Source organism: Eurosta solidaginis, chromosome 4, assembly GCF_040869045.1.
Source record: "Eurosta solidaginis isolate ZX-2024a chromosome 4, ASM4086904v1, whole genome shotgun sequence".
In the NCBI taxonomy this organism is placed as follows: domain Eukaryota; kingdom Metazoa; phylum Arthropoda; class Insecta; order Diptera; family Tephritidae; genus Eurosta; species Eurosta solidaginis.
Genome location: NC_090322.1, coordinates 5,236,456 through 5,248,109, shown reverse-complemented (window position 1 = coordinate 5,248,109; position 11,654 = coordinate 5,236,456). Strand labels below are relative to the sequence as shown.

Sequence of the window (11,654 nt, the reverse complement as noted above, 5' to 3'; positions counted from 1 at the left end):
GGCTTGGGTGAGGTTATTTGATTTCAGGTAAACTACCAAAACTATTTTGTATATTCATACGGTCATTTAAATGTTTATGTCCAGTAAATAAACGTTCGAAAGGAGCCTTGCGTCCTATTATCTGTCTGTTTATTGTCTTAAGGAAACTATTTCTTTCCGACTTTATCAGCATGAGATTACTTTTAATGGAGTAAGGTAGGGAAATGCTACCAAAAACGGGATGCGTTTTTACGCGGTGTTGGAAATCTTAAGTGCTCTAGTAAATAAGAATATGTATAATAAAAAAACTGACAAAATAGGGTTTTGTAAGTTTTTTAAATTGAAACTTTAATCTTTAAAATTTTTTACTGGTAGAATTTATTAAAAAAGAAAATCATCTGAAAACTAACTGGGATTTTTTTAAACTGACAAAATTAAAAATCGTATATATCATTACTTCCCCATAGCGTGTGGTGGGCGTTTACATCGCATTCCACTATTCTGTAAATAATAAAATCGAAAATGTTCTAAATTTTGTTAATCAGAAGTGATTGGCTTTATTTAGAAATTGTTTCTGCTTTTATACAAAATATTCTTACTCGTACTTATAAAAGGAATTGAAAACACACCATATCAAGATTGGTACGACACTAAACCAAGTATTGAATATTTTAAACGCTTTTGATGCAAATGTTACACGTTTATACCGGATTCAAATCGAAGAAAACTGGACGAGAAAGCAATTTAAGCGATTTAATTAGGTTACGACAGGTTACCTATTTACACTAATACTTACAAACTAAAGTGTACATATTTCCTGTATGCCTAGTCAGCATATTGGAGTGACCTTATTTAGGTACATGAGTACATATCGCTCATTTGCTGCAAGACCGGCATAAGTCAAAAAAATCGATTTTCCAGGAAACGCGTTAAAAGTTTCGAGCTGACTTCAAACTTACACAGAGAATAGGAAATCCTACAATTTCAAAATAAACCAATTCAGTATAATATATTTAAGATATCCATAAAGGAAAATCAACACCAAGTATCCATTTATGGGTTTTCCTGAATTAGAACCAACTCTCCTTTGCATAATGACGTTATTGTAAAAATATATTCAATATAGTGTCTTACGTTATAATGTGTCATTATTGGTGAAAAAAAAAACAATAAGTTCGTATTAATTCATTTTATTTTCAGTCTTTTGAACTTCAAATATACATATTATGTACTTATGAATATCATAAAAATAAACATAAGATAATTATAATTCATAGAGAGTCTTTTGAACTTAAGAAATTAAGAAACAACAACATCTCATCTTCAACATCTTCATCTTAAGTTATAATTCATAAACGAAAAATGTAAATTTTCTACTTCAAATAATTAAAAAATAATAATTAAATACCAAAATATATTGGTAACATAACTCTGACTATGAAATATTTACAAGTTATCGTAAAATGGCTTATAAAAATTTGGAATAAGTTTTTTTTTTAATCAACTCATTAATATCGGCTCTCTTATTCTCTGGTATTATTGGTTTAGTATGAAAAGCTTTGTTTAAAGAAATCGCTATTGCTTGCGAGAAAGATATACCTGAGCATCATCAGCATACAGATGTATCGATACGCTCTTGGTAATATAGGTCATATCATTAATAAAAATAGAAAATAGTATTGGACCGAGAATGGATCCCTGTGGCACCCCTGAATCAAGGCGTTTCATCTCCGAGCAGCTAGTTCCAACCACTACTTTCTGTAAGCGACCTCCAAGATTACTTTCAAGCAATCTTACGGAACTATCAGAGAATCCGTAGTATTTGCTTAATTTTAGTAAAAGAATAGAGTGATCCACTGTGTCGAAAGCTTTGGAAAAATCCAAAAGCGCCAGCACAGTTAATTCACCTCTGTCATAGGCAGGGCTGATATCTTCGATAATTTTGAGCATGGCGGTATTACAACTGTGGAAAGGTCTGTAACCAGACTGAAATTCGCTCAAGAGCCTGTTTTTATTAAGATATTCTGTAATTTGGGCAGCCGTTAGTTTCTCCCAGACTTTTGACAAAACTGGCAATATACTTATGGGACGATAATCTGTTGAGACAGCAGCCGACGGTTTTTTAGCAACAGGAATGACTCTTGCTATTTTCCAAGCATCGGGAAAGGTTGACGTTGTAATTGTAAAATTAATTATGTGAGTCAGAGTTGGCACTATGTATTGCATTATCAGTTTCAAAAACCTAAGACTAACGCCATCCTCACCAACTGCATTCGATTTAATTGCAATCATACTTTTCATGACATCGACCTGTGTTACTGCATTGAACTGAAATTCATTTTCTGGTGTATGAAGTAAACTTTCATCAATCTTGAAGTTGCCGTAATTATTTGTTTTGCATGACTGTAGAAAGAAATTGTTCATATCATCTGGATTTAAATCGCATCCTGAATTAATTTTTGACCCGATACCTAGGGATCTTAAATTTTGCCACAGATTTTTAACCGGCAAATCAGTATCAAGCTTCGTTTTGTAAAATTCTCTTTTAGAATTCTTAATTAGCAGCGTAGCATTATTTCTGGCTTGGCGATAAAACTCCCAAGCTGTTTCCGTAGGGTCACGCTTCCAACGACTATATAACTTATTGCGTGCTCTAATAGCCGACAACACTTGATTCGTGAACCATGGCTGTTTCCTGCTTTCAGTTTTGACTTCCTTTAGTGGAACATATTTATCAAACAAGTAAAGTACTTGCGTTACAAAAAATTAAGTTTTTGAGTAATATCTGGAAGGAGCCACACACCGTTCCAATACAAAACACTAGCCTCATATGCAAGTTCAGAAAGATTTACTGCTTTAAAATCCCTGTAGTACAACTGTGTTCTATTTGTGCAACTTAGGGCTATGTTATATAAAATAAACAACATGTCATGGTCAGATAATCCGGCCAGGGAGAATTGGTCATAATGGAGCACTTCGGAACTGTTGGATGTGCAAATCAAATCTAGCAAACTAGGTTTACAATTGGGTGAAAATCGCGTAGGATATTTGTTAACGACATCTAGTCCTATGGAGTTTAAGTCATCCGTTAATTTTAGACATCGTGAGTCATTGTTGAGTATATCCGTGTTGAAATCTCCACAAAGTAATATATGCTCATACATGTGCGAAAATTGGGCCAATTGCGAAAATAAATTATCTAGCTTAAATGTTTTATTGGGGTTGTATACACATATAATTAAGCATTTATTAAACCCATTCCCAACTTCCAAGAAAATATACTCAATAGGATCATCTACACTTGACTTAAAAATTATTTTGTGAGGAATTTTTGCTTTGCAGTATATGGCAACACCCCCGCCTCTGGCACCCGTTTTCCCGTCGTTCCTATTAACTTTGTAACCATTTAATGCATACATGTTATCACTAATATCTTCCCTAAACCAGGTCTCAGTCACACATAAAATATCTATTTTTGAATCCTGCAGAATGAAGTTCATGTAATCAAGCTTAGGGGTATTAAAGCTACGAGCGTTTATGTGACAGATTTGCAATCCCGGATGATTTTTGCTTACAATATTTAAGATAAACCTCAAACAATCATTGTCAGTACTTAAGAATTCATTCGAACTATTCATAACAATTTACGCAACTAGTGTAATTGGCTTTCAATAACAAGAATTACTAAAATCAAAACAAAGTAAAGGGCATACATGCATATACATACATATGAAAGGAATAGATAAAAGAAAATGAATGTGAAGAAGATAGCTTGCTTAGTTAAAATAGTAATAATAAATATAAAAGTATTATGCTCGCTCTTATTATGTTTTTGATGTTTCTTTTGCATGTTTCGCTTCGCTGACTAGCACATCAACATCATTCTTGCTCTTAACTATCTTCGGCTCTGCACTCCGCTGCATTCTCACATATACTTTGCCTCTTATACTAAAAACAGATGCAAGTACATTTTGTTTTTTTAATTGCGTTGCGTGGCGCATTACAACATCTCTGTTTTGCAAAGTTAAGCTCTCATGAACATACATTTTTCCGTAGCCAACTTCATTAATATCACAGAGTGTTAATGCTCTCTTTTTTGCAGCGATAGCTTTAAGCAGTTGGATTCTGCCATGTGCTGTGTTTAGTTTTATTAAAATAGGCGCTGAGGTTGATTTCTGGTTAATGTTTGTGCGCATACGAAAAAATTGGCGTTTGGTAGGAGGCTCGATATTTATGGCATGACAGAGATTTGAGAAAATTTCGCTGATATTTTCATCTTTAGCATATGGTATTCCCATAATAATAATATCGGTTGAGACCAATTTTTCCTCAAATTCTTGGATCTGCTCACGCATATCATTTGCTTTGCACTTGAGTGCCTCCAGTTCTGTGTATATATTTTCTACACCACTTACTCTTTCCTCAATTTTCGTTAATCTCTGTTTGGTGTTTGCTAACTCACCGACAATCTCACCTATTCTCTGCATAGCCCTCTCCTCCAAATTTTTCATAGACTCGTTGATTTTCTTGATTATGCTATCTTCATGTTTCTTTAATTTGTCATCCCACATATCAAGAAGCTGTTCATATGTAGCCAGCTCACCTTGTACCTTTCTCTCTGGATTCCGAGTGGTGGTCAATGTATTCGGCGAAGATAAATTAGCATTTGCCTTCAGCAGCTGTCGGTGTTGTCTTTCGCTTCTGTCTTTTGACATTTTAGATTTGTATGTAAATATAAATATGCAATATAGGAAGAGCAGGTGCTGCAGAAAATGAAACTTTTTATATTGACGATATTTTTAGCTAAACAAATAAAACCAGCTTAAGCAAACCAACTTTGTTTTTATTTATTAAAACGCACGCAAACTTTATTAATACTGAATTCAAGCACAATTTAAGTTTTAAATTAAAGTTTATTAGCAAAAAAGGTGCGATTTCTTGTCAGCGAAATTTTACACGTCTATTCCGTTTTCATTATTATAAGGTAGCCATAAGGTTTTCATTATTATAAGTAATCCTCTCGTGGTTGATTTTAATTGAGATTCTGCAAGGCGAATTCTATAATTTCTGATGTGTCCACAAGTGTATCTTTCACATAGTTATCCTCAACACCACATTTGAAATTCATTTGATTTATTTTCTGCCAACTCTGTTTAAATCTGTGAAATATTTGAACACCAGGACCAGAAGACACTTGCATTTTTTGTTCAAACATGCTCCGCAAAATTATTTCCAGAATGTGATGTCTCTCTCTAATTTTTGCTCTAAAATTATACACGCCCCTTGTAAACGTCCCATATTGGACGCTGTAGTATCGCAGCAGAGGGCTTGCACTTTTTCAAGAAGGCCCCATTCGCTGAGCAAGCTGTATATGGCTGACGCTTGTTGCTTTCCCGTGCCTGCAGAAATAGCTGGGATTCCAAGCAATTGTTCAGTACCATTGAATGATATCACTACCGGTAGCCGATCAACGTTCTCTGAGTTGATCAAAAATGGTAAAATTTTACCATCCCAATGAACCACCACTGCAGTTATTTCCTGGTTTTTGAAGGCGCGATAAATTTTTTGGGCGGATTCAACTCGATATCGAAAACGACACCGTCGAAGGGAGGTTCCGTTTATAATAAGGTCGTTAGCGTCATGTTTTAAAGCTTTAGCAGTTGCTATTAGTATTCGTACCGCATCACGATCACTTTCTTTGCATTTATCCAGAACTGTGATAAGCTCGGGTGTAATAAAGTTGATTCGCGGCCGACTTTTCTTTACATTACTGGGACCCGGCAAATCGTCGAAATCTTTGGATAAATCTTCATCATCTTGCTCATTTTCACTACTTTCATCTTCAGTTAACGTGCGTTCGGGATTTTTATACTCGCCTATTAAGCAACAAAACAAAAAGAAAAAAATTTATACTTATTGCAACACACTTGACACAAACAATAAAAACATGGTGAAACTAAAATTTTTACGCTAAACAACATCAAACTCGAACCGTATTAAATTATATATCTTACCATGGATTTTAGCAACATATTCGGCGCGTTTACGTTTTCCTACAGCTTCGCGAAGGAGTTTCTTTTTCCAACAAGACGCGATCTGAACCAATCCTTGAACCGGGTCTCCCTTCCTGCCTTTGGCTTAGAAGAAATAATTTATCTTCCTCAATCGTAATTAGTTGTAGGGCATCAGCGTGGGCAATGCCAAAAAGGTTATTGAAAGTTGCAACAAATCTTGCTCCCGATTTTCCTGCATTGTTGTCCGGCGATTAGAGCTCTTCAGCAACCCCTTCCATTCCTGATACAAGCCTTCAAGTTTTAAAACACTTTTGTCCACATTCTTCGTTGGTATTCGTGCTTTAGCCCAAAAAACTTCCACTTCTTTAATAACGAGGTAAGCAGCACCTCGGAGACTTAATTTTACTTTACGAAGATTATAAAAAAGCAAACGCAAAACTTGTTCGTTGGATGGCAACTTAGCACCGACAATTTGGCTTTCATCATAGTCAAGGAGATATAACTTTTCTTGTGTCCTGGTTTGCATTGCATACATGTAGATTTGTATTAGTACTATGCATACATGTAGATTTGTAATAATACTATGCATGCATGTAGATTTGTAATAATACTATGCATACATGTAGATTTGTACTAACCCTAGAACACACACCCGGGTACAAATGTATCCAGTATCAACTTTGAAGTGTTGTAACTCTTGAACCGCTATACCTAGAGTATTGTAACTTCGGATCTAGGAATATTATTTAGTTTTGAGTTCAAATTCAAGATCGGACCATTGGTTCAGGTACAGCCTTCCAAACACATTATATACGTAAACACACACCCGGGACACGTTTGTACCCCAATAGTAAAAATCCTCATAATAATCAAAAAAAAAACATTTTTTATATTATTTTTTTATTTGAAGAATTAAAAATATTCATTTCACACATTATATTATTGACTTTTATTACAAAAATTATAAAAATGCATCTTATATCTAAGGAAAATCATGGCAAATAGAGCAATTTGTTGATGTGACCGAATGTACAAGACACATTGGCTTCTTACATTTGGCGCACAGCTTTCTGGTTTTTCTACGGCGTTTTTCCTCTTGTGCGTAACATAAATAGCAAGATCCGGACACAGGTTTTGGCGTGCGCGCTGCGGCAGATGTTGATGCTGCTGTTGACACCATTGATTCCAGCGGTCGGTTGAAATATGCTTCAATAGCAATTTTAGTCGAAAAATTTCGCGTCACTTGACGATTTATGGCACTGGCTTCAATGCTTCAGCCAAGCTGCGCAGGATCTGCTTACGCTTGTTGTTTGTTCTCCAAGGCAACATAGGGTTATTCAAATCGTAGACAATGTAGGCTGCAAGAGCTGTAATGTCCAACATGTTGAAGAACATCGCTAGTGGCCATCGTTTTGTTTGTCTTTGTGTTGGATATTCCGCAAACATTTGGTCCATTCGATCAACACCACCTTTGGTACGATTATAATATTCAATTATTTCAGGTTTCCCACTGTCAGCTATTTCAGCATCATTATGCATGGTCGAAAGCAAAATTACTGCTTTATTTTTTTTTGGAACATAAGAGCACATTGTCACATTATTTTTGAAGCCAAATGTCGTTGAACCAATTATCCTGTTTTTGTTCTGCTTCATTTCTTGAGGAATATATGATTTGTTTTTGCGCAAAGTTCCAACGATCGTGAGTTTCCAGGTGAGAAGCAGTTCTGCAACTGGCAAGGTCGTAAAAAAATTGTCCATTGTAATGTTTCGGCCACTTCCTTGGTATTTGGTAGACAAATCCTTCACCACTCGTTCGCCTTGGTTCGTTTCCCTACCAGTTTCTGCTTGGCCAGTATATATTTGTCCATGCAGTGGATATGCATTTGTGGCATCGCAAATCCACCAAACCTTGACACCATATTTAGCAGGTTTTGACGGTATGTACTGCGTAAACCGTGTGCGTCCACGGTAAGGAAATAATTGTTCATCAATCGTCAAGCATGAGCTGGGCTTGTAATGTGCAGCAAGATTATTGTTCATCATCGTCCACAACTCACTGATCGGTGCTGCTTTATCAGTTAGTAAGCATCTTGCACGAGTGTTTTTATCGTCAAATCTTAGGAACCGCAATATCGAACAGAAACGGTTGACTCCCGTTGTGGCGCGATATAAAGAATAGTTTTTGACGCTCCATAAATCTAGAACATGTTCTCCATTGCTATGGTTCGCACCAGTCATAATAAGTATGCCAAAAAATGCATACAGCTCTGTTATTGACACAGGCGTCCATGACTTAGGAGTTGTGTTTGGATGCGCATTGTTGTAAGCATTATAAGTTTCTTTTGCTAACTTATTTGTGTGGCGCATAATTATATCAGCCATTTCAACGTTCATGAAACATTTGAATGTTTGCTCTATTGACAACATTTCAGTGCATCTAGCTGGTCCAGAACGTTCTCTTATAATATTTTGTCCGAGTACCTGACGACTTACATTTGGTTCTTTCATCCACTCAGTACCATCACGTGCAACAAATTTTTCGCCACTAGCAGTTAATTCATTATTTTCTTCTACTTCTTCGTCTTCTTCTTCATCATCCTCATAGTCCGCATAATCAGGTAATACTTCTGCGGCACTTTGCGAAACTTCAGCATCGTCATCAGCAATTTCAATGTCATTGAATTGAATTTCTTCTTCATCTACTGAGTCAAAGTCATAGGGAGCGTCATCGTCACAAATTTCATCAAATAAAGATTGTATATATGATTCTCGCTGTTCCTCAGTTAGTCTGCATAATAAAAAAAATTAGTATATGTTTACATTGTTGTTTATTTTACATTTTTTACCTTCTATATGCTGCTTTTTTCTTCTTGAAGTCATTTCGTATCCAGTTATTTATGTTTCAGTTATATTTATTTTCACTTATATTTTCACTTCTTACACTTTTGAGCACCAAAACAATAATGAATATATCAACAGGCAGCATTTATAACAACACTTCGTGTGAAAACAACCCTTGCAGCTGCATATAAAATACAAAAACCAGTTATACCAGTGTATTTGCTACCTACGTACCCATACCTTGCGCGACCTTTTTGCACATATCTTTTGAACCAGGTAGAATATTTCAATGAAATAAAAACCAAAATTCGTATTCGTTGTTACTCTACAAGTATATTATTATAAATTATATTATTTTGTTTTGCATTTATCAGGACAACAACAAAAACAAAAATCCACTGTTGCATGTCCTGACTTTATTTGCCCATATCTCTGGAACCAGTAGGAATATTCGAATGAAACAAAAGACAAAATACTTGTTATATATTAAAATATACATTTCAAAAAAAAAAATCAGAGAAATCGGTTGAATAAGCATTAAAAAAACCGCAAAATAAGGTCCCGGGTACAAACGTATCCCGGGTGTGTGTTTACGTGGTATTTTCTGGGTGTGTGTTCTAGGGTTAATACTATGCATACATGTAGATTTGTATGCAAAGTCAGCAGATTTATATTCATGTAAAATGTTTGTATGTGAATATTTGGTTAATTCACATTATTGGTTGTATGTAAATATGTTGGTGACAAACTGACATTGACGATCGGCAGTGTATTGACCGGAGTGTGTGACTTAGCAGAATTAGTTAGGTGTGAACTGACAAAGGTTTCATATTCGGCATTCCATTGATGTTAGCGAACCGCTGTGTTAGGTCAATGTAATTTATGTCGCATAATATTGTAATAAGATTATGCTATTACTAAAATGTATTGGCATAGAAGTTCATGGTGCGTAATGCCGCAAATGTATTGCATAAGTGGGCATGACGCATAATGCTACAGTACTAATTTTTGGTGTTTAGAGATCAATCCCTTACATCTTCCTGATTCTTAACAATTCTTAAATACGCCTCAAAAATTAGTTTATAGTTCCGTTATTAATTCCGCTTGTTCCGAAACAGTGACCCTTAGGTGCTGAACTTCCTCGGCCAACTCTTTATTTAGTTTTCGATAGCTATCCATATCTTACAACTTTAAACGAGCAATTCTTGTATATTCGTATATTTGTATGTTTGTATAGCCGAATGTTCCCGAGGGCTCAACCGATTTAAATGAAATTTCGCACAGAGATAATGTATCACCTTCTAAGACTTTCTACCTAAGTGTTGCCACTCTAGAGTGTTTCACAAGGTTGCCACTTCAAAAACAAAACATAATATCGTAGAGCCCTGAACAATTATTTTCATAATATCGAAAACGTTTCGTAAAATTAATTCATTAATATAATCATTAGTTTGTATAGTTAAGCCCAACTCCCTCCTAAATAAAATTCACTTTAACTTGAATTTAAAATCAAACTGTACAGCCATGTGTTGTGTTAAATATTCCTTGCATGTATTGAGGAATTTACTAAAAACAGTTATTATTCATATATGTACATACTTCGACTAAGTAATAAAGTAAATCAAAATTTGAATTGAGTAATGTAATTCTTTCGACAATGATAGGGCTACATAGCTTGCTTTTGTGTGTTAATAACAAATAGTTTTGTATAAAACTGGCATACATAATTAAACATTTAAATTCAAAAGAAAATGCAATAAATTTAACGTTAACTAAAATAAAAGAATAATAAATAAATAAAATTAAAGAGGGGTATGCATTACAGATGTTGTTTTTCTTTGCTAAATATATTTCAATGAGTATAATGAATTAATATTAAGAACGCTCCTAATAGAAATTTACGATGACGGCAAAACTATTGTTAAATGTGATTGGCAAAGATAGGACACCCAATTGTTACATTCAGTCTTTTGAGCTGGATGTAGAAGCCAATCCCCTAGACCTAATCCATATTTATCGCGTGTTCGCGCCTTCGTAACGCGGAGAGTAAATCCCAAATTATAATTACTACTATTTACAAGATCTAAGTCCTGTAATACCTTTTGAACATACACACCCAAACAAGGGTACATCATTTACTCACCAACGTTTTGTTTAATGGCAACGAATACCCTGGGATGACTATCTCCCGTCCACCACTAAGGCCACAGCTCCACCGACTAAAGTTGGCTTTTTGAAATCGAACAGAAGTTGGGGACCACCCGGAATAATTGTGGTTCCGAAGCCTGCTAAATACAGCGCAAAGCTCTTCGGGATAGTATATCCTCCAGTCGTGATGCCTATTTGGAGTACGGCGTTGGTGAACTCAAGCTCTTTATAGTTTACGGCGAACCCATTTTGGTGGTGTATATGCAGCAGCCGGGCATAGAGGATCGTTGCTAGATAGTAGTTGCTGGCACACAAAGGTAGGGCTAAGCACACTAAGACGTGTATAAATCTCATACCATCTGAAAACCCTGACATATTGATGAAACTTTTGGCCTGTCAGGTACCTCTCCAAATTCGTCCGACGGTGCTGGAAAGTATGCTACCTCATAAAGAGGATCATTCTTCTCAACGCTCGGCGTTTTTACAAGTATTTGCCGGGTTGAAGAAAGGTTGCATCCACGGGTGGCAAGTTGGGCCGTACATTGGTACGAGGCATCCCACCGTGACGGCCTCCACGTACGCGTTTTCCCCACGGGCTGGCATTTCTCTTGCTTCGAGAGGGAGTTGAAGCATCCTTCTCTTCACTAGCTTTTAAGAAAGCTTGGAACTTTG

At 35.7% G+C, this 11,654-nt stretch overlaps 1 protein-coding gene across 1 annotated transcript; it reads right to left on the bottom strand.

Moving 5' to 3' along the window:
* Nucleotides 1–7,244: 7,244 nt before the first annotated feature.
* LOC137248403 (piggyBac transposable element-derived protein 4-like) lies at nt 7,245–8,932 on the bottom strand. Its single transcript, XM_067779345.1, has 2 exons — nt 8,840–8,932; nt 7,245–8,781 (listed from the first exon to the last, which is right to left on the bottom strand). The coding sequence occupies exon 2, from the start codon at nt 8,499–8,501 to the stop codon at nt 7,245–7,247; it is 1,257 nt and encodes a 418-aa protein (XP_067635446.1). The 5' UTR covers nt 8,502–8,781; nt 8,840–8,932.
* Nucleotides 8,933–11,654: the final 2,722 nt, after the last annotated feature.